This window comes from Lacerta agilis, chromosome 18 (assembly GCF_009819535.1).
Source record: "Lacerta agilis isolate rLacAgi1 chromosome 18, rLacAgi1.pri, whole genome shotgun sequence".
NCBI classification, from domain to species: domain Eukaryota; kingdom Metazoa; phylum Chordata; class Lepidosauria; order Squamata; family Lacertidae; genus Lacerta; species Lacerta agilis.
In genome coordinates, this window is record NC_046329.1 from 1,066,993 (window position 1) to 1,091,997 (window position 25,005).

At 47.9% G+C, this 25,005-nt stretch overlaps 2 protein-coding genes across 2 annotated transcripts in view; one reads left to right on the forward strand and one right to left on the reverse strand.

Annotated features, from left to right (window-relative positions):
* Positions 1-453: 453 nt before the first annotated feature.
* Positions 454-6,615, reverse strand: LOC117039681 (serine/arginine repetitive matrix protein 1-like). Its single transcript, XM_033136860.1, has 4 exons — positions 6,349-6,615; positions 4,719-4,856; positions 3,041-3,454; positions 454-847 (listed from the first exon to the last, which is right to left on the reverse strand). The coding sequence occupies exons 1-4, from the start codon at positions 6,613-6,615 to the stop codon at positions 551-553; spliced, it is 1,116 nt and encodes a 371-aa protein (XP_032992751.1). The 3' UTR covers positions 454-550.
* A 3,950-nt stretch (positions 6,616-10,565) lies between these two features.
* Positions 10,566-25,005, forward strand: part of SLC25A42 (solute carrier family 25 member 42) — a 28,998-nt gene continuing 14,558 nt past the window's right edge. The window contains 2 exon segments of the mRNA XM_033136496.1: positions 10,566-10,621; positions 21,311-21,412. The gene's annotated coding sequence lies outside the window, so the exon portion shown is untranslated.

Below are 25,005 nucleotides of genomic sequence, written 5' to 3' on the forward strand. Positions count from 1 at the left end.
AGTCGGAAGGAAGCCTTACAAATCGGCAAGGCTCCACCTGCGATCCCAGCAACTGGTATTTAGGAGCTTACTGCCTCCAACAGTGTGGCCACCTTCAGTCTCCGCAACTGCCTCCTTGGGGCAAGATCGGCTGAGAAGAATAGCTGTGCTCATTGGGCCAGGCACCCTTGAGGAAGCCTTGTTTCTTCTAATAAACAGTTCACTTACTCTGAGTGGTTTATCACACACACCCTCCTCCCATGCCGTAAAAATCCTAAATCGCTCCCCATCGTACCTCCCCAAAGGGGCGGAGGCCAAGTATGTACCGGTACACTGGAAGAGGCGTAGTGTAAAAAGGGTTGCAATCTCAGGTTCATCCCAGCCAGTGCTCCAATCACCAGTGGGGCCCATGTGGCGATGTGAAATGACTCGCATGTTTCAGTTCTGTGTTGTGAGCCAAGAAGAAAGCCGGAATTTTAATAGAAACGATTGGCTTCTGCAAAATACCCTGCACCACGCCCCAACCAGGCCCCCAAGGTCTGAATCCTCTCCAAAGCAGGGTGCGCCAGAGTCACATTGACTGGGGGTGTATCCGACTGCGGTACTGGGCAATCCACCGCCCCAGCCGCCTGGCCAGTGGCCTCCCCACTTGCGCCCCACTGCTGGTGCTGGGTTGTGGTGGAGGCTGTGGCGATGGCGCTTTCCTGAAGATTTTACGGACCCAGCAGACGAGGGAACGGAGGCTGAGTCGTGAGGGGGTTGTGCGGGGCTCTGGCGGGGTGTCGTGAGTCTCCTTGGCTGAGGTGCGACTCCCAGCAGAAGGCCCCTGCTGGGGACTCCTTTTCCCTCTTTCCGTCTCTAGGCTGACCTGCGAGAAAAGCAAACAAGGGATTCTGGGAAACTGGTTACTATTCAGATGGTCCTGAATGGGGTAACTGTGCCCCTAAAGGAGCAGCTGCACAGCCTGGGGGTCATTTTGGACACTGCTGTCCATGGAGGCGCAGGTCAATTCTGTGTCCAGGGCTGCTGTCTACCAGCTCCATCTGAGACACTCCCTGCCTGCTCCCTGTCTCACCAGAGTGGTGTATTCCCTGGTTATTTCCTGCTTGGACTACAGCCATGCGCTCTCCGTGGGGCGACCTTAGAAGGTGACTTGGAAACAACTAACCTTGAATGCGGCAACTAGACTAGTGACTGGGACCACATAACACTGGTCCTGAAAGACCTACACTGGCTCCCAGTATGTTTCCAAGCACAATTCAAAGGCCTGGTGCTGACCTTTGAAACCCTAAACGGCCTCGGCACAGTATACCCGAAGCAGCACCTCCCCATCGTTCAGCCCAGCCCCTGAGGTCCAGCTCTGAGGGTCTTCTGCGAGAAGTGAGGTTACAGGGAACCAGGCAGAGAGCCTTCTCGGTAGTGGCACCCAGCCCGTCAAGATGTCAAGGAAATAAACATCTATCTGATTTTAGAAGACATCTGGAGGCAGTCCTGTATAGGGAAGTGTTTAATGTTTGACGTTTTATAATGTTTTCATATGCGTTGGGAGCCACTCACTCAGATGGGCAACCTCTACATAATAAATTATTACTATTCCTGGGTTGAGGTCAGGAGGGCCTTGGCTGGGCTGCCCAGGCAGGGATGGATGCTGAAGAACTGCAGAGGCCTCCTTATTGTGGAAGGTTGCAGGGGCTTCCCACTCCCTGTGCCAGCTGCGACCTTGCCAACCAGTACACAGCAGTGGGCACATTTCCGATTTAGAGTGCGCCAAGAGGGCTGGAGGGAGGCACCAGCTGGGCAGCCCCTCTCCGAGGGAGACCCCAGAGGAAGAAGACCCAGAGCCAGGGGACTGGTGGTGGGACACTGAGAAGAAGAGTTTGGATTTGATATCCCGCTTTATCACTACCTGAAGGAGTCTCAAAGCGGCTCACATTCTCCTTTCTCTTCCTCCCCCACAACAAACACTGTGTGAGGTGAGTGGGGCTGAGAGACTTCAGAGAAGTGTGACTAGCCCAAGGTCACCCAGCAGCTGCATGTGGAGGAGTGGGGAAGCGAACCCGGTTCCCCAGATTACGAGTCTACCGCTCTTAACAACTACACCACACTGGCTCTCGCTGAGGAGAGGTCAGAGGAATGAGAGCAGGGGCCGGATGCTGACGGGGCAGCAGGGTTTAGTGAGCAGGGAGAGCCTGCAACAGGGAGCAATTCAGAAGAGTCTCCCTTTCCACCTGCCACAAGCTCCCCTCCCCTCGGTCTCCAAGGACGCACAGAGAAATGGAAAGAGATGGATTGTGCGCAGACACAGTTTGAGACTGCTGGGGAAACATCTGGGAGAGGAGAAGCCTTAGAGAGTTGGAAGGCAGGGGCCTTCAGTCCTGGCAATGGCTCCACAGGGGCAAGACCTGCTGTTAAGGCTTGCTGAGACCACTAGGCCGAGTTGTCTGTTCATTTCCCCGAATGAAGAGTCCACTTCACTGACAACAGACACCAGGGGCTCTGGAAGGAGCTGCTCTGCCGGGAGCAGGAGATCTGTGAGGGTCCACACGGCTCAGGTGCTGCTCCCACAAGGCACCTGCACACCTGGGGGTCGAACTTGGGACTTTGTACCCTGCAAAGCCACAGAACTCGACTGCTGCGCTACAAGCCCTGCTGCAGACTCTCCCAGTGTCCCTTTTTTCCAGGGACAGACCCAGATTTACAGAAGCCGCCCCGGTTTTCTATTTGATCCTGGAATGACCCGCTTTTCCTTAGGACGTCCTGTTTTCACCAGGGAAATGCTGTAGGGCATGGAGTTATGTGAGCCCCGAGCAAAGGAGATAAGTAACATTACAACCTTTCAAGGACATCTGAAGGCAGCCCTGTAGAGGGAAGTTTTTCAATGCTCTTTATATATGCTGGAAGCTGTCTAGAGTGGCTGGGCAACCCAGTTAGATGTACAGGGTATAAATAATAAACTACTTATTATTATTATTGAATAATATGTCCCTATTTTCATTGGATAAAAGTTGGAGGGTATGCTTGCTGGGCACCTCCCAGAATTTGAACTCACATCGCACCTTACCTGCTTCCCCTCCGCCTCTGGGTTGGGGGGCAGGGAGCGCTGTTCCTGTAGCCGCGGCTTCGGCCCCCCTTCTGCGGCCTGCTCCTTCTCTGGGGCCCCTCGGTTCTTCCTCTTTTGGGGGCACTTCCTGCTCACACTGGCCGCCGGCAGAGGCGATGGAGGGCTGTGGTGGGGTCCCTTTGTGGGGGGGATCCTCTTCCTGACTGGTCGGGGGGCCCCACTCTCTCTGTCCTCAGGGCGCCCGGGGGGTTGGTAGCGGGGGAACTCCTCGTAGGTCCGGTAGCAGGGGAAGTAGCCCGTGGAGGCGCAGGAGTCGCTCAGGAGCGTTTCCTCGTCATCGGCCAAGTAGTAAGCCTCGTGATCCGTTGCAGCACTTTCTGGTTGGTGCGACTTGGTAGTGTCAGAAGGGAGGACCTTTAATTTTTCAAAGAAAAAAGAAAACAAGGCTGCAATCTAAGGAAATGAAACTGAAACGCTCTGGAGTGTTAGACCTGTAGGATTGCAGGGTTGGTTTGGGTGAATTGAGACCCTCCAAGTCTCCCTATTTTCCCGGATTTACAGAAGCCGTCCCAGTTCCTGATTTGTTCCCAGAACGGAATGCCCCGCTTTTCCTGAGGTTTCATGGTTTTTGACCTGGCAATATATTGCAAATCATGAGGTGCGCGTTCGTGTGCTATGCAAAAATCCCAATGTGGGAAAAACCGTGAAGCCAGCCAAGGGCTCTACACAACTTTATTTCAGACATCGAAATATATTGGTACATCACGATGTTTAGCTGGTGATACAGCACAATGTTGAATAGCATATCTTGCCCATCCCTGCCTGGAACCCCTGGAGATTGGGTCATGCGCACCCGTGTCTCTGCATTAATGGGTGGATGGGTGGAAACCATCATTGCCAAGCAGGACATGAAATTGTTTGACCTTGTAAGTAATAACCCTATACTATCCTAGTTCTCAGCCCTCCCTACTGTGGAGTGATGGGTTGCGTTTCTATTTAAATTTCAGCCCTTATTCCAAAATCTATCCCTTTGGCCATCCAGATGTTGCAAAACTAGAACTCCCAGGGAGCATGCAGTGACTACGGGAGTTGTAGTTCACTTCAGCAACATCTGGAGGGTCACATCTTCCCCATGCCTGGCCTAGACGGAAGCCCAGTCCAGTTCCATAGAAATTTGTGCACTCTTCTTTGGAGTTGTGTTAAAGGGCCACCCACTCCAACTTAAGGTAAAGGGACCCCTGACCGCTAGTTCCAGTCGCGAATGACTCTGGGGTTGTGGTGCTTATCGTGCTTTACTGGCAGAGGGAGCCGGCATACAGCTTCCGGGTCATGTGGCCAGCATGACAAAGCCGCGTCTGGCGAACCAGAGCAGCGCACGGAAAAGCCGTTTACCTTCCCACCGGAGCGGTACCTATTTATCTACTTGCACTTTGACATACTTTCGAACTGCTAGGTTGGCAGGAGCAGGGGCCGAGCAACGGGAGCTCACCCCGTCACGGGGATTCGAACCGCCGACCTTCTGATCGACAAGCCCTAGGCTCTGTGGTTTTTAGACCACAGCGCCACCTGCGCCCCTTCACTCCAACTTAAGCGTCCCTTTTAGGGCCACCCAATCCTGCCATCTCACCAGTTCTGGTGGCAGGCAGTTCCTAGGACTCAATTACTATGTGCTTCTGACCTTTTCCACACTTGGCTCCAGGTGTTCTTTGTTGTCGCCAGGTGAATTAATGTCGGGTGGCCCTTGGCTGATATTATCCTCTGTGGTGATGCTGGGTTGCTCTTGGAGAGACCCCTCTTCTTCTTCCTTTTCCTGCAGCTGTGGGAGAAATTCAAAACAAAAATAGCAGTATGAAGAAGTTTGAAGAACAGTGTTATAAGAATTCTAAGGTCTCAAGTATAAAATACCTGTTCATCAATGTACAGGGCAAACACAAACGTAAGTGTCTGAAATAGTAGAGGAGAGCAATCCTGAAACCATTTTGACTCTCTCAAATATTCCTCTGCAGTGAGGAAGGAAATGGGAAAGCCTCCCCATTGTCTTTTTGCTCACAAATCCTGTCTTAAGGGCATATTTGTGCATGAATAGGGTGAGCCTGTGACCTGGAGCAAGGGAGGGGCGATGGGGGGCGGGGCGCCCTGGGTTCCAGGGGGTGGCACTCGACAGCCCCTCCCGCTACTCCCCAAGCCGAGCCCCGCCACCCGGCACCCGATCCGTGCTGCTTTACGGACGGACAGGGCAGCCCCACAACCCGCCGCTCACTCAGCGGCTTGCTCGGTTGCCGCGGGAGCAGCAGCAACGGCTCGGATGGACTGCGCATGCATGGCATTTCCACGCATGCGCAGTCCATCCGACGTGTGTTGTGATGTCAGGACACCCCACCCCCCAGGGGCGTGCCTCCGTGTGGCGTTTGCCGCCCCGGGCAGCCAAGAGGCTTCCTGCGCCCCTGTATTTACCATTACAAAAGAATGGCCAGGCTGCCCAGGCAATGCAATCAGTGACCATTAACAGGTATCCTGACAGACAGGATGTCTGCTACAAACCACCACCTGTGATGTATGTCTGCTGGAGACCACCTCCTTCTGTGATGCATGTATGATGTCCTTGGGGGTGGTCTTGGGCTACAGGGTGGGCAATTTCAAAAGTCTATATAAGGGCCTGCACACCTGGGTTCTCCTTCCTCCCTGCGTGGGGTGAGTGAGGACCTTGTTGCAACAGTTTTAATAAAGATCAGGCTTACTAGCCGCTTTGCTTCTCAATATACTCTGGTTGGCCTCTGTTATTTTCTCCTACCAATAGGGAACCCACTTAAGGACTCTATACGGAGCAAGTTTTTTTTATAACAAGAACATGCAAAGATGTCCTCAGAGGCTCTCTTATTTCCTAAATAACTTGTAGGAAAGATCTGCCTAGTCCAGCCTCATGTTTCTCACATTGTGTAACCAGATATTACATCTGGAGATTGTAGAAACTACAAGTTGAAGAGTTGGAGCCTGAGCTTGCTTGTTTCCCTCTTCCCTCCTCACCCCCCTTTCCTTTTGTGTTGCTTCTTTCAGGATGTGTTGTGTTGCGTTTGCCAGGCTGAGGGCAGGGGAAGTGTTTTCCATTTTACTGAGCTGCAAGCTGCTCTGGGAGCCTTTTTACCGAAGAGGGGGGGTAGAAGTGATTATTATGGTAGCATTAATTAATAAATTAATATAATCGGGGTGGGGGAGGTTGCCCTTGAAAGGCCTCCAGCTGCCTTCCATTCTGCAGTTGATATGCCCCCCCTCCACTTCTACCAATCGCCCCTTAGGCTGCTGCCACCTACCCATCGAAAATCAAGCAAATCTGTGCACTGTGGTCTCGGGGTCTCCTCCTTGCCTTTGCCTTCTCCCTCTGGGGGATTGTCCGGATCTTCCTTTGTTTTGTCCTCCTTGTTAGCCGCTTTGTCACGGGGTTCTTGGCCCTCATATGCGGACTGCTGGCAACGACAGGACACCAGAGGTGGTGGGTGAGGTGGGGGGAAGTGAAGAAAAAGACAGCGGCCCAAAATGAGACAGGGAGGAACCCAGAAGTCAAACTCTCCTGCCCGCATTGATTCACTTGCCAGGAAAGCCCTAAAGCCCTGGCGCCATGGGGGGGGGGGCTGGTCCATCAGGACAAGTGGGGCAGCAAGCACAGCCTGCCCTTAGCAGCCCCCAGCCTGCCTGCCTGCCCCCTTGCTTGCGAACGGTCCAGAAGATGGCCCGGCCGGCCGTCTTCCCTGCCTGGGCTTCCCTCCTCTCTCTGCCACGTACCTCTTTGATGTCTTCAGAGCCCCCCAAGGTTTCTAAGCGCAGGGGGCTCCTCCTGCACACATCCTCGGAATCACCAATATCTGTTTCGGGGAACTGTGGAGGAAGAGGGAGAAGGATGAGGGGAGAGAATGTTTGGCATCTGCCGCAAAAGTAGGTCTCTGCCCCAAGGAAGCTACAATAGGAGGCTGACAAGAGGGAGGGTGTCAGCATGAGGAAGAGGCAGGCGTGGCTCAGAGGCAAAAGCCTTTCCAGGAATGTAATCTTGGGGCTCTGGCTTGTATATGACAGCCATGCTCAGAGTAGACCCATCGAAATGAATGAGAAGGAATAACTCCGGCCCATGACTCTGCCAGCAAGTTTGGAAAACTCAGCAGTGGCCAGAGGATTGGAGAAGATCAGTCTACATCCCAATCCCAAAGAAGGGCAGTGCCAAAGAATGCTCCAACTACCGCACAATTGCACTCATTTCACACGCTAGCAAGGTCATGCTTAAAATTCTACAAGGCAGGCTTAAGCAGTATGTGGACCGAGAACTCCCAGAAGTGCAAGCTGGATTTCGAAGGGGCAGAGGAACCAGAGACCAAATTGCAAACATGCGCTGGATTATGGAGAAAGCCAGAGAATTCCAGAAAAACATCTACTTCTGCTTCATTGACTATGCAAAAGCATTTGACTGTGTCGACCACAGCAAACTATGGCAAGTTCTTAAAGAAATGGGAGTGCCGGATCACCTCATTTGTCTCCTGAGAAATCTCTATGTGGGACAAGAAGCTACAGTTAGAACTGGATATGGAACAACTGATTGGTTCAAAATTGGGAAAGGAGTACGACAAGGCTGTATATTGTCTCCCTGCTTATTTAACTTATATGCAGAATTCATCATGCGAAAGGCTGGACTGGATGAATCCCCAACCGGAATTAAGATTGCCGGAAAAAATATCAACAACCTCAGATATGCTGATGATACTACCTTGATGGCAGAAAGTGAGGAAGAATTAAAGAACCTTTTAATGAGGGTGAAAGAAGAGAGTGCAAAATATGGTCTGAAGCTCAACATCAAAAAAACTAAGCTCATGGCCACTGGCCCCATCACCTCCTGGCAAATAGAAGGGGAAGAAATGGAGGCAGTGAGAGATTTCACTTTCTTGGGTTCCATGATCACTGTAGATGGTGACAGCAGTCACGAAATTAGAAGACGCCTGCTTCTTGGGAGAAAAGCAATGACAAACCTAGACAGCATCTTAAAAAGCAAAGACATCACCTTGCCAACAAAGGTCCGTATAGTTAAAGCTATGGTTTTCCCAGTAGTAATGTATGGAAGTGAGAGCTGGACCATAAAGAAGGCTGATCGCCGTAGAATTGATGCTTTTGAATTATGGTGCTGGAGGAGACTCTTGAGAGTCCCATGGACTGCAAGAAGATCAAACCTATCCATTCTCAAAGAAATCAGCCCTGAGTACTCACTAGAAGGACAGATCCTGAAGTTGAGGCTCCAGTACTTTGGTCACCTCATGAGAAGAGAAGAATCCCTAGAAAAGACCCTGATGTTGGGAAAGATGGAGGGCACAAGGAGAAGGGGACGACAGAGGATGAGATGGTTGGACAGTGTTCTCGAAGCTACTAACATGAGTTTGGCCAAACTGCGAGAGGCAGTGAAGGATAGGTGTGCCTGGCGTGCTCTGGTCCATGGGGTCACGAAGAGTCGGACACGACTGAACGACTGAACAACAACAACAACATGACTCTGAATGGGTCTACGCTGGGTGGAGGCTAATGGGATCTAAGCCACGTGGAACAAGGGGGTTTCAAGAAAGAATGATTATTATACATTTAGTAATTCATGTGCCATAAGCAGCTCATTCCCAAATATGAAAACAAGTAACACAAACGAGCAAAAAAACCGAGCAATTAAAAAACACATTAAAACGTTAAAACTCAAGGCACCCATAATGGAAACAACAGAATAAAATAAGACTCAAATCACCCGTTAGCAATAGAGATTGGTTCCCTCACCAGTTTCCCAGCCATTAATCTTCCGGCCACTCCGGCTTTCTTGCTGTCTAGTGGGTTGTGATTTTTTAAGCCTCCAGATTTTTTTCTGATTCTGTCCCAGCCAAGCCACCCACAGGCTGCTGACCCAAGGCTGGGGGGGCCCTCAACTGCAAAGTGAGGTTGGGATTCTGAGCCAATGTCATAGACAAGTTCCGATCAGTCCATTTCCTCTAAGGGGGGGGGGGGCTGTTTCCCCTTAGGGTGACCGCTTAACACACCACCCCAGAGAAAAAGAAGAAAAGCGGGGAATAGTTCTGTAGCATGAAAGAACGAGTGCCAGGAGTTTCCTGCCCCTGCTCTTTTCTCCATTCCAACCCCTTTTCCTTTTGTGTCGTTCCTCTTAGGTTATAAGACTTATCACTGGTACTTACAGAGCCATAGAGTTGGAAGGCACCCCAAGGGTCATCTAGCCCAACCCTCTGCAATGAGGAATCTCAACTAGTTCATTCATAACAGATGGCCATCCAACCTCTGCTTAAAAACCTCCAAGGAAGGGGAGCCCACCACCTTCCAAGGTAGTCCATTCTCCACTCTCAAACAGCTCTTTCTGCCAGAAAGTTCTTCCTTATGTTTAGTTGGAATCTCCTTTCTGGTAACTTGAAGCCACGAGTTCGAGTCCCACACTCCAGAGCAGGAGAAAACAAGCTTGTTCCCTCTTCCATGTGGCAGCCCTCGAGATATTGGAAGATGGCTCTCCTGTCTGCTCTGAGTTTCCTGTTCCCCAGGCTAAACAAACCCAGCTCCCTCAACCATTCCTCATAAGGCTTGGTTTCCAGACCGCAGAACAGAGCTTGATGTTGGAAGCCACTGGTATTAGTAGCAATAAAAGTAACACTAAACACAATAGGAAAGACATTAGGGAAGTTTTTAATGTTTAATGCTATATTGTGTTTTTAATATTTGGTTGGAAGCTGCCCAGAGTGGCTGGGGAATTAATAAATTATTATTATTATTATTATTATTATTATTATTGGCATTGTTAACAATTGTTTTTAAGAACATTGTTCACACACATTTATACTGCTTAACTGTGTGTACATTGCAATCACTTATTCATTTTTGTGCGGTCATTTTAAGTGCATTGTTAATATAATCAGTGTGCTGTTGAAATGCAAATCTTCATAAAATATAAACACATAAATAAATGGAGTATCCTGTAGTACAGTAATTCAGTGCTTGGAATATAATATAATATAATATAATATAATATAATATAATATAATATAATATAATATAATACAATACAATACAATACAATACAATACAATACAATACAATACAATATACATTCCCTTCCCCCAAATTAATACTTCATTATTAATTACCGTAATATTCGTATTACTGTAATAATGAAAGAAGTTAAGCCACAGTCTACTCCCAGCTTTGCTGTGCCCCGCCCACTGGGCGTGACCACTCAAACTAAGCCCCGCCCCGCCCCGCCCCGCCCCGCCCCGCCCCGCCGCCTTTCGCGACCTATTGCCTTCCCCAGTTCCACTCTCCCCGCCTCCTTTCAACAATGCCTCTCCCGGATTGGCGCAGACGGACTGCTACTCCCGCGAGCGCCGGAGCTCCCCGCTCCCCTCTCTTCCCGCTTGCCTCGCCTTCCCCGCCCTTCGCCCTTGCTCCCCTCTGATTGGCCCAGACGGGGGCGTAAGGGGCGTGGCTCGGCGGGACTAGCCCGGAGGGAGGCCAGGGACGGCGGCAGAAGCAGCTGGAGGAAGGAGCGCGAGCGAGCGCACCTGAGGGGAGGGGGTGAGTTCTCAGCGTGGTCGGCAGCGGGACGCGCATGCGCGTGGGGCAGCTGCCCCACTCCTCACCTAAGGGGGGAAATGGGGGGAGGAGGAGTAACTGAGATGGACCCCCCCCTTTAAAAAGTGTATCTTTAATGTTATTATGAGTTAATTTTGGTAGGGGGAGTCGAAAGCTGATTGCTCCCCCCCTCCAGAGTTTGTCTCCAATAGGTTAGGGGGCTTAAAGTCTGTGGCTCTGACCCCTCCCCATTTTAAAGGCCAATTCCAACCCCCCCCCACTTGAGGGGAGGGGAAGGATTGCTTCCTGGCCTCCCTCCCCTCTGGGTTGAAATTGGTTGGGGGGCTTATGTTCTTGCTGATATATTGGGGGGGCTTATAAATGTGACACTCCCCCCAATCTGAAATCAGGGAGGGGATTAAGGGGTAGAGAGCTTAATCGCTCCCCTTGCTGTCTGAAAGAAGGGAGGCTCAAATGGTTAATATCTGTCACCACCACCCCCCTTGGGACTGAAGAAGGGCAAGTGGCGGTCTCTGAGATACGAATTTTGGGGGAGAAAAGATAACTCCCCCTACAATTTTGGGGGTTCAGAGGTTGAGTCCCTCGCCTCTTCACAAGAGCTGAGATCCTTTTTGTGTGGGGGGAGGGGGGTAGTTGTCAAAAAATCCACAACCCACCCATTAGGAAAGATCTGTCTCTAAAAGTGAATTGGCTCCCTCGTTTCTCTTCCTAGTGCCCCACCCTGCCCTGCAAGAAAAGGGGCAGGGGTCCTAATTTCTCCTTATCAAGCCTGGGTGCTTATGGGTGTTTTTTCGGTGGGTTGGGGGTGGAGATCAGATGTTAAGCTTCGGACTAACAACTCCCTGGTATCTCCCCCCCAAAATAAAAAGTTTCTCTGCCTTGTTCCCCCCCCCCCACAGGTAGAGAATTAACGTCCTCTGTGGGCATCTAGGGGTTAATTACCCCCCCCACACACACACTTATTTATACATTAACTCTGCTTGAAGGGGGGGCAGAAAAAAGGTTAAGTTTTGCTCCCTCCCCATTTGTCTGCCACCACCTGATTTGAAAAGGGGGGGGCTTCACCTTTCAAGGTCTGGGGGAAATTTCAGTTCTGGGGTGGGGGGCGTGGAAGGTGACTTTGCTTTCCTGGTTAGAGTTTGAGGCTGGGGAGCAGAGAGCAACTTTGAGGCTCCTTCGAAGGACAAAAAATGGGAGGAGGTTTGTTTCTTTAGGGGTGGGGAGAGTTTTTAAAAAAGTGTTTTGGCTTCCTTTCTCCGCATTCCTCCCACCCACTCCAAATTTATTTTTTAAGTATTTATAGGCCAGTATTGGAGGTAAAAAAGAGATACTGTACCTCTTCCAACCATCAGTGTATGCAAAGGCAGCCCTGTTTAGGGAAGTTTTTAAACTGTGATATTTTAAATGTATTTTAATATTTGATGGAAGCCGCCCAGAGTGGCTGGGGAGACCCGGCCAGATGGGCGGGGTACAAATAATAAATTATTATTATTATTATTATTATTATTATTAAAATGTATAATATATATATGGGTGTGTATATATTAACTTTCTCGAGACAGATGGGTGTCAAAAAAACAACTCTCTATATTGGATACAGTTGTACCTTGGTTTTGGAATTCAATCTGTTCCGGGAGTCCATTCAACTCCGGAATACTTCGAAAACCAAGGAGCGGCTTCTGATCAGCTTCCAAAAATTGTTCAAAAACCAGAACAATTACTTCTGGTTTCTGATTGTTCGGGAGCCGGAACATTCACGTTCAAAGGCGTTTGGCTTCTGAGGTTTCACAGTACATAAAGAGAGAGAGAGAGAGAGAGAGATTGAGAAATATCTCTGGCACAGCTGGAATGTACAAAGGTTAAGAGCCTCAGACACTGCTCTGCTGGTGTCCTTTGGATTGAAAAAGCTGCTCCCTGATGGGGAAAAAAAATCATAGAAACGTATTGTCAGAAGGGACCATGGGGGGCATCTAGTCCAACCCCCCTGCAATGCAGGAATCTGTCACCCAACGTGGGGCTTGAACCCTCAACCCAGAGATTGAGAGACTAATCTTAGCTATCAAGCCTCAAGAAAGATCTTAAAACTGGAGGAATGCACCGTACTGGGAGAGACTGGCCAATGGCCTGATTTGGAATAAGGCAGATTCACCTATTGGAATCCTTGGTCTCCTTGGGCAAAATATTGGCCCTCCGGGTGTTGCAATACTCCAACTCCCAGCAGGCAGGAATGGTCAGGGGCGATGTTGGGAGTTGAAATTCAGCAAAATCTGGAAAATAGATGTTTTCTCCTCCTGGTTATCCTCTCCAAAGTATATGGGAAGAGTTTATAGTAAAATACCAGGAGAGTCATAGCCCAGCAGGACATCTGCTCTGCATGCAGAAGATCCCAGGTTCATTCCCAAGCATCTCCAGGTAGGAATGGGAGAGCTGCTCAGGGGTGGCCAACTTCCAAGAAACTGCGATCTACTCACAAAGACTGGCAGCGATCTACCCTCTTTTTTGGGTTCAGATCAAAGTTGTTGAGCTTTTTTTAGGGAAGAGGAAAGCCCAATTTTGGGGGGGGGGGGCGCAGGGGGCAAAAGGTTTTGAGCTTTTTTAAAGGGGAGCCAAACCTTCTTTGGGGGGAGCCAGTGATCTACCACAGATGTCCAGTGATCTACTGGTAGATCACGATCTACCTGTTGGACGTGCCTGGTGTAGATGATGATACTGAGCAACGTGGACTAATGCAAGGTGTGGCTCTGCATAAGGCAGCATATCAAGTTTCTAGATTGCAAAATTTTAAAAAAGTGAACCTGAGGTCCCAGGTTCACTTCTCAGCATCTCTTGATAGGGCTGGGAATGTCATAGAATCATGGATTTGTAGAGTTGGAAGGGACTCCAAGAGTCATCTAGTCCAACCCCCTGCAATGCCGGAATCTCAGCTCAAACATCCATGACAGATGGCCATCCGTTCTGGAAGGGTCATCTGGAAAAGTCCCATACGACCAGAGACTTTGCGTCTGCTCACTAGGGGAAATAGGAAGCCCCGAACATTTATTTTTTAGATACCCCTTTTATGACGAGGTACGCAGAGACACCACTGCCCCCTCTATTGGAGAGGCTTACTGACCTTTGGGATAAAACTAAACTAAATGCCCTCATCTTAGGCAAAGATCAAAAGACGACCTGGATGGTTGCCAGATTCTGTGTGCAGATTTGCAGGCACAGTTTTCCCCAGAACAAATTAGTCTGCGGGGAAAATAGTCGAAATGAGCTTCCAAGGTGAAAGGGTCAATCTGTATGGTATCTCAAATTGTAAACTTTTAGGTTCTCAGGTGTCTGTTTAATTTAATTTTAAGTCTTAAGCTGTTTGCTGTATATTGTTTTAAATGCATATTTTACTTTTGTGAAAGCCATCCTAGATGTGCCTTTTGAGCTGGTTTATAACCATAATAAACAAATGAATGACAGATGGCCATCCAACCTCAGCTTTAAAACCTCCAGGGAACACCTCTTATTATCAGAAAAGTATTTCCTGAGACTGATTCAGAATCTCCTTTCTTGTAACTTGAAGCCACTGGTTCGGATCCTACCCTCCAGAGCAGGAGAAAACAAGCTTGCTCCCTCTTCCATGTGACATCCCTTGAGATGTTGGAAGTTGGCTCTCATGTCTCCTCTTTTCCAGGCTAAACGTCCCCAGCTCCTTCAAGCGCTCCTCATCAGGCTTGGTTTCCAGACCCTTGATCACCTTGGTCTCCCTCCTCTGCACACCTTCCAGCTTGTCAAGATCCTTCTTAAATCGTGGTGCCCAGAACTGGACAGAGTATTCCAGGTGTGGTCTGACCAAGGTAGAACAGAGTGGGGACTATGTCGTGCCATGATCTGGACACTAGACTTCTGTTGATGTCTCCTGGATGAAATGGTGGAGAGCCACTGCCAGCCAGTGTACACCATATTGACCTAGACAGATGAGCAGTCTGACTCTGTAAGCTTCCTGTGTCCCTAAGGACCAGCTGAGTTCCTTGTGCTGGGGCTGGTTAGCCCCCCCCCCCAGCCCTAATTAACATGAATCCATTGGGATTTGTGTTCATGGTGATATTGGGGGTGGTTACATTATTCTTGTGGTGGTGGTATCAGGGTGGCCACTTAATTAAGTTCGTATATTGCCCTACATCTCAGCGCAAGAAACCAAACCAAAAATCCCGCTTGGAATCCTTCCTTTGATACTGTCCCTGCATAGTTTTGGGGGCAGACATGATTTGCTCCTAATTGGCGCATGCCCTGTAACTTCTTGCTCAAATCCTGCAACTTTTTATACCGCAAATGTTCTGGTTTGGGATCTCTGTGTTGTGCAAAAGTGCCCTTCTGGAAGTCAATAACAGTGGGGCGGCATGCGTTGCTGAGCAACTAATATAAAGCAAAACTGTGTGTGGATGGTCTGGGATAAACCCAGCACTGATGCACAATGTCCTGATCCGTTGCAGCAGACTCCCCTGGGAGGAAAGGTTTCTTCAGCGCCTGGGACTTTTTAGTTATGAGAAAAGGCAGGTAAGAGGCGACACGATGGAAGTTTATGGCAGGTCCAGGACAGATAAAAACAAGTCCTTAAAACTATGGCACTCCCTCCCACTTGAGGCAGGGATGGCCACCAACTTGGATGGCTTTGAAAGCTGATTGGGCAAATTCAGGGAGGAGGAGAAAACTTCTTCCAGTGCCAACTCGCCACCATGGCTCTGCTCTGCTTCCATGTTCAGATGCTGCAATGCTTGTAAGGTTAAGGGGTGATATGATAGCAATGCTCAAATATATCAAAGGATGTCATCTAGAGGAGGGAGAAAGGTTGTTTTCTGCTGATCCAGAGAAGCGGACACGGGGCAATGGATTCAAACTACAAGAAAGAAGATTCCACCTAAACATTAGGAAGAACTTCCTAACAGTAAGAGCTGTTGGACAGTGGGGTTTGCTGCCAAGGAGTGTGGCGGAGTCTCCTTCTTTGGAGGTCTTTAAGCGGAGGCTTGACAGCCATCTGTCAAACATGCATTGCTTTCCCCCGTGTATATAAATTGAGGCAGAGCCTGACTGTGCCAGTGGCGCCAGATGGGAGTTGGAGCCCAAACATCTGGATGGCACCAGGTTGACAACGGATGGTCCGCACCAGAGTTTACCAAACTTGGGTTTCCAGCTGTTTTTGGACTACAACTCCCATCCCTAGCATGCCCAGTGGCCGGGGATGATGGGAATTGTAGTCCAAAAAACAGCTGGAGACCCAAGTTTGGGAAGTCCTGATCCACACCAATACAGGTGCAACTACATATGCAAAATAAATAAATAGCCTTTTTATTGTAAAAACCTCCATAATTTCACTTCAGGGTTTGTGGACCATTGTGAAGCTTTTGGCGATTGATTGACTGAAAGTTTAGGACAAGAATTGCATAATGGCTTCTTTTCTTTAAGTAGTCTAAGCTGGATTAAAAGCAGAAAAACAGATAACAACTCCTAAAAGGAATCGGCAGCTCTCAAATGCCTGGTTTGCTTTTAAATTTCTCCTGGAAGCTAATAGCGAGGGAGATGGATGCACCTCACGAGTGAGGGCGTCTCACAAATGGGAAGCCACCACCAAGGAGGCCCCGCCTTGGGTCACCACCAACCGGGGACCCTGGCAGCCTTCAGTTAACCTTGTAGATGGGGGGTGGCGAGGGTGGAGGATTTCTGCATCTTTTACCCCGACCAAGCAGGACTCGTCTTCCAGTCTCGCCAATGTGAAGGAAGGCGTCCAGTCCTTAGTGTATAACATGGCAGTGGCAGAAAGGAGTTACCCCCTGCCAGTCTGCTTGCTTTCCTGTGTGGAACGCCTGCTGGCAACGGATGAGCTCAGTTGATGGAGCATGAGGCTCTAATCTCAGGGTTGTGGGTTCAAGCCCCACAATGGGCAAAAGCAAGGCTTTTTTTCAGCTTGAACTTGGTTCTAGTGCCTCTCGGGATGTTGCCTTTGCCATTTTAAGAGCATGAGGGAGGCATTCAAAGTGAGTTCCAGCACCTATTTTTCAAGAAAACTTGCACTGGTAAAATAACAACCCTCTGCATTGCAGGGGGTGGGGCTAGATGACCCTTGGGCTCCCTTCCAATCTGCAATTATAAGATTCTATGACCAGGTGTTTGGGATTCAAGGCTTTCCATCACTTTTTACACCAGCCCTGTGAGGTAGGCAAGGAATTCTCTCTTCATGTGGCTGATAGAAGTGTGGGTGGAAAAACTGAGGCTGCAGGGGATAATTTCATAGCAGAGCGGGGATTTGAACTCGGGACCGAAACATTGCCGTTCTGCTCTCTTTTTAAAAAGTCCCACATCTTTTGGCCTGGAGGCTCCACCGGAATCCTTAAAAACAGCTAGGGAGCACTGATTTTTTTGACCTGCTACTTGCAGTGCTGCAAAGAGGACTTTGCAGAATCTTGAAGAGCAATAGTATGTTTGCCTAAGGAGCTGCCCAGCGGGTAGACTTTGAACACTCTGGTTTTGGACAGACCTCCAGGCAGGGACCTCTGCAGGAATTCTCCCCTGATAGGCAGACAAGGTCAGCAAACAGAGGATAAACTAGCAGAGAAAGCTGGTTGACTCCGCTGAAGTTAGCTGGGTCTAAGCCCCTGGGAGTGGGACCCTCACCCCTGGAGAAGGGGAATGATTATTGGAAGGGCTGGATCATGCCAAAGGAGAGCCAGCTAGTCTAGCATGCTGCTCTCACAGTGGCCGAATCGGTGCCTCAAAGGCATCTTCAGGGTTGAGCGCAAGTCAAGCCCCACAGACAGCACTCTGCAGTAGTCCAGTCTGGACACATTATTAGCAATAGGCAACATTTTACTGTTTTAACATGTTCCGTGAAATTGCTCTCCCTAACAGTAAATCTGAGGAAATGACAAATTAGCGCCTGGCTAATTTCGAGCGCTGATCTTACAAATACAGTAATAGCTCGGAGACTCACGCAGAGAGACATGGGTGGGCTCCTGTGAAGCCAGCTGGTCCTCATTATATGAATCAGATACTTGCACAGAGAGATGAAGGCAGACTCCTCTGAAAGCAGCTGGCTCTGCGTCTTTTTCCACCTTTCAGTTCAGGAGAGACAAGGTCTGGCATCTCCACGAAGTCTGAGGAAACCTGTTAAGCTCGTGAGTTTTTCCCCAAGGGAAAAAGAAATAGGTCAGGCCTTTTTGGGAAAACAGCCATTCGGGATTATCTTACAGCTTGCCAGCCAGCTCCCTTTGGCCAAGGTGGGGAGTGGGCAAGCGAAGAGAGGTTTTCCTTTCACCATCCTTTCGCTGCTTGGTGGTGGGCAGTGAGAATTTTGTGGTTTTGTGGAGAGACAATGGAAGAGCCTGGCTCCTGATCTCCCAGCTGGGAAAAAATTCCAAAAGTTGTTGGGGTGGTGGAGAGGCTGACCCCTTTAGAAGAAATAACGGTGAGGGCTTCTCTCTACGTGGTTGAACTTGTGCCTAGGCTGGTCCCAAGAGAACAGGAGGAAATCTTACTTACTGTGGCTGCAAAGAGAAATGCACCCAAATCGATGCTTTGAGCCAGAGGTTCCCAAAGTGGGCAGTTTCACCCACCCTGGGGAGCAGCAGGCTTTGGAAAACTGGTGTCGCTGGATTGAGACCATCAATTTTGCGGAGTTAAAGGAAATGGAATCACAGGGTTGTAGAGTTGGAAGAGACCCCCTGCAACTCTTTTGCCCAATCTGGGGCTCGAAATAGTTTGAGCCGGATTTTGAATAAATGTGCAATTTCCATGCGCTGCTCTGGTTCACCAGAAGCGGCCTAGTCATGCTGGCCACATGACCCAGAAGCTGGACGCCGGCTCCCTCAGCCAGTAACACGAGATGAGCACCGCAACCCCAGAGTTGGACACGACTGGACCTAATGGTCAGGGGTCCCTTTACCTTTAATCGTTACTGATTTGTATCTTATGGTGTCAGCACAGTGGTTCTCGAGCTTTCAGAATAAAAATTTGCTCATGCCACACTGGATTTTTTTATTGATAAGAAATATATTGGGAAACAAAAAGAAACAACTTCTGGCAGTGTTTGATTTGTAACGTAGAGCACAGTTACTTTATCATGGGACACCCAGAAAGTATTAAACAATACAGCTACATAAGGACACACATCATTCCCAAAATATAATTGTAAGCGAGCCTCTTGCATATGAACCTTAAAACAGTGCTTTTTTCTGGGGGACGCATACAAAAAAAGCACTTACCTTACATATAAACTCAGTGAGAGGTGTGAGCTTGTGGTTTTTTTTTTTGCCAGGTAATCTCATATTAGCTCAAATCTGAGACAAACAAACACTCATCAACACAAAGAAGCCTTTCTCTTTTCTGATCTTCCACATTTGTAGGAAAATCCCTGTTCACAACAATATGATGTGGGTAACTGTAGAAGAATAGCTAATGCTCTTGAAGAGAGGCATGGATACTGTTTCTAGGGTGTGTGTGTGTGTGTGTGTGTGTGTGTGTACACACCCGAGGTACCACTGTATAATTATTTTGATACGATACCATGCTGTACTACACTGCAAAGTTAAAATGTTTCTTTAATTGTCCTTGAATCTTTGCAGCACAATTGCCACCCTCTCCTGCCGCCCTTTCAGAAGCACCGGGTTAGCATATTCCTTGGTGGGCAATATAAACCACTATTTCTAACCACTAACTTGTCAAGTTTCTAGATCTCATGGTTGCAAAAAAACCCAAAAAATCTGTATACGTGGATGAGATCACGGGTTCAGGTCCCGGCACCTCCAGATAGGACTGGGAAGGTCTGTCACTGGGAATGGCAAAGAGCTGCTGCCAGTCAGTGTGGGCAATACAGAGCTAGATAGAGCAGTGGTTTGACTCCGTATAAAGCAATTTCCTTATAAAACACAATTATATAGAAAAGAGGGGGGAAAGAAAAAAAATATTTTTAAAAAACAATTTTATTGAAGGTTTTTAAGATACTGAACACTAAAATCCCAACACATTTTTAAGAAGATTATAAAAGGAAAGAAATAAAATTTTCCTCTTCTCTTCTTTTGCTTTTTCTCTTACCTATAAATTGTGCTTTGTAATAATATATTGCTGTTTGTTATCTTTTCAGAAGTGTGTTTGGATTTTAGTGCTTGATATGTTAAAAACCTTCAGTGAAATTGGTATAATGCATCTTCTGCAAATCCCAGTGTGGCAAGTTATAATTGAATAATAATAATAATAATAATAATAATAATAATAATAATAATAATAAACAGCTGAAAGCTTCTGTGCCCAGTTTCACCCTCTCTTGTTGGCTTGTGAAAAATGCCTCTTCGTTTTATAGAGAATCTGCTTGGTTACTGAATTCCAAGGAGTGTTGCTATGCTGCTGGTTTTGATGTATTTAAAGTCTTACCACTCCAGTTTCAAAAACGAAATGTGGTTTGGTTCCCTTTCTGTTTGAATCCTGAGGTTTATGGCTGGCTTTGGGTTTGAGGAAGTATTAGGTAGCGCGGAATGGGTTGCCTGTGACAATCAGCTCTGCCTTTCGGAGAGGTGGAGTGGGCGCCTGCAGGGTAAGGTGATCTCTTAGGGAAACTGGTCCTGATCTGTCTTGAGGTTGAATCCCAGCAAGACAGAAGTGCTGCTTTGGGGGACAGGGGGGTGGGTGGGTGTGGGGGACTCCCTGTCCTTCGTGTAGTAATGGTGCCCCAGAATGACCAGGTGCACAGCCTGGGGGTCATTTTGGACTCACTGCTGTCCATGGAATCTCCTTTCTGTAACTTGAAGCCATGGGTTCGAATCCTACCCTCTGGAGCAGCAGAAAACAAGCTTGCTCCATCTTCCATGTGAAATCCCTTGAGATATTTGAAGATGGCTCTCATATCTCCTCTTTTCCAGGCTAAACGTCCCCAGCTCCTTCAACTGTTCCTCATCAGGCTTGGTTTCCAGACCCTTGATCACTTTGGTCTCCCTCCTCTGCACACCTTCCAGCTTGTCAAGATCCTTCTTAAATCGTGGTGCCCAGAACTGGACAGAGTATTCCAGGTGTGGTCTGAGCAAGGTAGAACAGAGTGGGGACTATGACGTGCCTTGATCTGGACACTAGAATTCTGTTGATACAGCCTAGAGTAGCATTAGCTTTTGTTGTTACTGCATCACCCTGTTGAACCTGGGACCCTTCTGGATGCAAATGCTCTAATCACTGAGCATAGAATTGTAGAAGAGTTGGAAGGGACTGCAGGAATCACAGCTAAAGACTCCCTCAAACGAAGGATAGTATTATCTTTCCAGTGAATCAATATCCATCTTTTGGCCGACTTAAGGGCACAAAGAGTCCCATCTGCAGTGGTAATCAAAATTAGTCAACCCCCATTGCAAATTGTGCTTATTATCAAAATTTCCAGACTTTTAGCTGTTTGCAATGAGAAAAAAGAAAGCAATGAATAGCTCAAACACAACGGATGCTTCCAGTGGTTTCCCCAAATTCAGCTGAAATTGCAACTTGTACTGGCTCCTCCAGTCTGTAAAATTTGATAATAAACCTGATTTGTAATGGCGGTTGGATAATTTCGATAACAACTGTACGTTGACCAGCTGTCAGTCCCCCAGAAAGTTCTTCGTAACATTGGACCGGAATCTCCCTTTTTGCAATAGCAACGCATTAATTTATTGCTGTTAATATTATTTAAAGGCTGGCCACACTTGTCTAATCTCACCGGGACGCCGAGCCACGCCAGGAAGATCTCCTTGGAACGGACAAAGGCAGGTCTCTGTGCTGCGTTGAGCAACGAAGGTCAATTGCGTCCATTTCCTTGAGGTGCCAAGTGTGTGTGTGTGGGGGGGTGTCCTTTCTCCTGCCAACCTCCCTCTCGGATCTTCCCTGCCGCGAGCCCACCTCTGGACCCAGGCAAGATATTTCTCCTCTCTCCCCGTGCTGTGTGTGTTTCATGTTAAGTTTCTTCCGGCTGAAATTTGTGGGGGGAACCTGTGTCTTTTCCGTTCCTTTCTCTGTATTTGGGACTGGTTTCTTCCAGTTTAATTTTTGGGGAGCTGATGGTGCTGGGCACCTCAAGGTGCTGGTGGGGGAGAAGGATGGAGGAAACCTGCCGGGCTGCATGCAGTGTTCAAAATCCCCCGGGCAATGTATAAAACAAGTAATCATTGTTGGAAATGTAAAGAAAAGGAAGCTACTTTTTACCATATGTGGTGGGTCTGTAAGGAGGTGAAGGCTTTCTGGGAAATGATTTATAAAAAAACTTCCAAAAATGTTGAAATATACATTTGTAAAAAACAACAACCCCAGAAGCCTTCTGAATAGGCATTGTAGGTAATGAAATACATAAGCAAGATAAAAGACCATTTTTTATAAGCAACAACTGCAGCAAGAATATTACTAGCCCACTGATGGAAGCAACGAGAGATACCAATGAAAGAAGAGGGGCAGTCGAAACTAATGGACTATGCCGAGTTGGCGAAACTAACAGGGAAAATTCGGAACCAGCAAGACCAGACTTTCCTGAAAGACTGGAATAAATTTACAGAATACTTGAAAGACAATTGTAAACAACTAACTTCGTTAGTAGGGCTGCAAGAAGTTTTGTAAGGTTGACTTTATCAATTATTGCAAAGTATAATTTAAAAAATTGTTGATCTATGATTAGGACTTAATAGTAATAATTATAATCCCCAAATGCAGTACAGTGGTACCTTGGGTTAAGAACTTAATTTGTTCCAGAGGTCCGTTTTTAACCTGAAACTGTTCTTAACCTGAGGCACCACTTAAGCCAATGGGGCCTCCCACATTGCCGCCACTGTGCGATTTCTGTTCTCATCCTGAAACAAAGTTCTTAACCCGGGGTACTATTTCTGGGTTAGCGAAGTCTGTAACCTGAAGTGTCTGTAACCCGAGGTACCAATGTATTAGATAATAAGTGGGAAAACCATTAGTGAAGGAGGACGGAAGTCTCAGGTGCTGTGGCTAAATGCTTTTTATATTATATATAAGTTGAATGTTATGTTTAAAATATATGTAAAAATTAATAAAAATTATTATTAAAAAACCAGAAAACCCCCCTGGCAACAGGTGCGTTTGGCGGCTGGCTTGGGTCCAATTGTGACCCCGTGGAGATCTCAGGGAGCCAGTCTGGCACCCAGCATCTCCCTCTGGCTGGCCTATTAACTTCATTATCTCCCAACTTTTCTCAAAGGAGTACACAGTTCACCCCCCTTCCTCAGGGTGGGAGGTTAAGAGGCTGTGAACTGACTCACAAGGTCCCCAAGGGAGCTTCAGGGCAGAGGGGGGATTTGAACCCAGATCTCCCAGGTCCTAGTCTGGCACTCTAACCACTACACCCCACTGGCTTCCCAGAGTTAAGTAAGCAAATAAATATGGGGAAAGCAAAGTGTCCCTTAGAGAAGGATCTGAAATCTTTTCCTTGAAGCTTGAGTTTCATCATAGGAATCATAGTGCTGGAAGGGACCACGAGAGTCATCTAGAACAACAACAACAACAACAACAACAACAACAACAACTGTTGTTGTTGTTATACCCTGCCCATCTGACTGGGTTGCCCCAGCCACTCTGAGAGGCTTCCAACATATATAAAAGTATAATAAAACATCACACAGGAACAAAAGGAATCTTTTGCCCAACGTGGGGCTCAAACCCACAACCCCGATATTAAGAGTCGCATGCTCTACCAACTGAGCTGTTTTATTCTGGATTGTTCTTTTTGATGTTTTAATGCATTGTACACCACTTGGAGATTTTTTTTCTTCTCTTTAAAATATAAAGTGGTATAGAAATAAAACAAATAAATAAATAAATAGGTCACTGCAAAAAAGTAAAAATGTGCCTGGACATTCTCATGGTGAACGCAACTAGATTTAAGGTGCCGATTGGCGATTAGCTGATATATCTGAATTTCTAACCCTGTGCACGCGGCTCTGGCAAGCGTAATAATGTCCTGTGCTTGAGATTAAGATCTCTCCTGCTCAAGTTGCAGCGGGAGAATTAAGATAGCAGCCGGGCGGTTAGCTCAAACTACTCCCACCCACATAATCTCGCCGTCTCTCCTTGGCAGGCACTCAAGCCGAAGCTCTGAGCGATGATAATAATATGAAAAATATTGTGCCTGCCGTCCTCAGCCCTTCTCAGTAAGTGGGGCAGCTGGTGACACCCAAGTAAGCCTTGTTGTTTGCAGGAAGAAAAACCACTGGTTCCTGCTTTGCCAGAGTTCTGTGCTGCAGGGAATTAATTTCATTCCACCTTTTGCCCTACACAAGGAGCTCAAAGCGATGTATGTGGTTCTCCTCCTCCCCCTCCTCATTTAATCCCCACTGCAGCCCTGCGAGGTAGGCTAAGCCGAGAGGCACCAGGTTGCCACAGGCTGCCTGGCGGAATAGAAAGGTTTCCAGCCAGTGCATGAAAGCTGGCACAGATGCTTGTGAGCAGCCCTGGCCCTTGAGGGCGAGGGGCGGGTGAGTAATAAAAACAGCACAAGGAGAGCCTGCCAGATCAGGCCCAGGGGCCAGCATCCTCTTCTCACCGTGGCCAACCAGACGCCCATGGCGGGAGACCCGCAAGCAGGATTTGAACCCCAGAGCCCTCCTCCCTCCTGCATCTGGGATTCGGAAAGTTTTCTCCCTCTGTGCATAACCCTATTGGCTAGTAGCCATTCCTCTGTGAGTTAATCCAATCCTCTCCTGAAGGCATCCAGGTTGGTGATCATACTGCCTCCCGTGGCAAGGAGTTCCATAGTTTAACTATGTGTTGCATGAAGAAAGGCTTTCATCCATCTGTCCCGAATCTCCCAGAATTCAGCTTCGTTAGTTAGCCAAGGAGTTAAGCATCTGAAGGTTTTTAATGTTTAATGTTCTATTATGTTTTTTATACATTTTTGAAGCCTCCCAGAGTGGCCTGAGGCAACCCAGTAAGACGGGTTGGGGTATAAATAATGAAATATTATTCTTTTTTCAGTGTTTTTTCTGGGGGTACTCAGGTGTATGCAGTACTGGCATGGTTTTTCTCTCTAGAAAAAAAGCATTGATGATGATGGAATAGGACAACCAAGGATTTCTTCCTTGCAGGGGGTTGGACTAGATGACCCTTGGGGTTCCCTTCCAACTTTTATGATTTTTATGATGATGATGATGATGATTATATTTATTCCCCAGCCACTCTGGGCAGCTTCCAACAAAAGATTAAAAGTACATTAAAACATCAGTCATTAAAAACTTCCCTAAACAGGGCTGCCTTCAGATGTCTTCTAAATGTCAGATAGTTGTTTATCTCCTTGACATCTGATGGGAGGGCGTTCCACAGGGTGGGCGCCACCACCGAGAAGGCCCTCAGTAATGATTCTTATTTTCATCAGAGAAATGCTG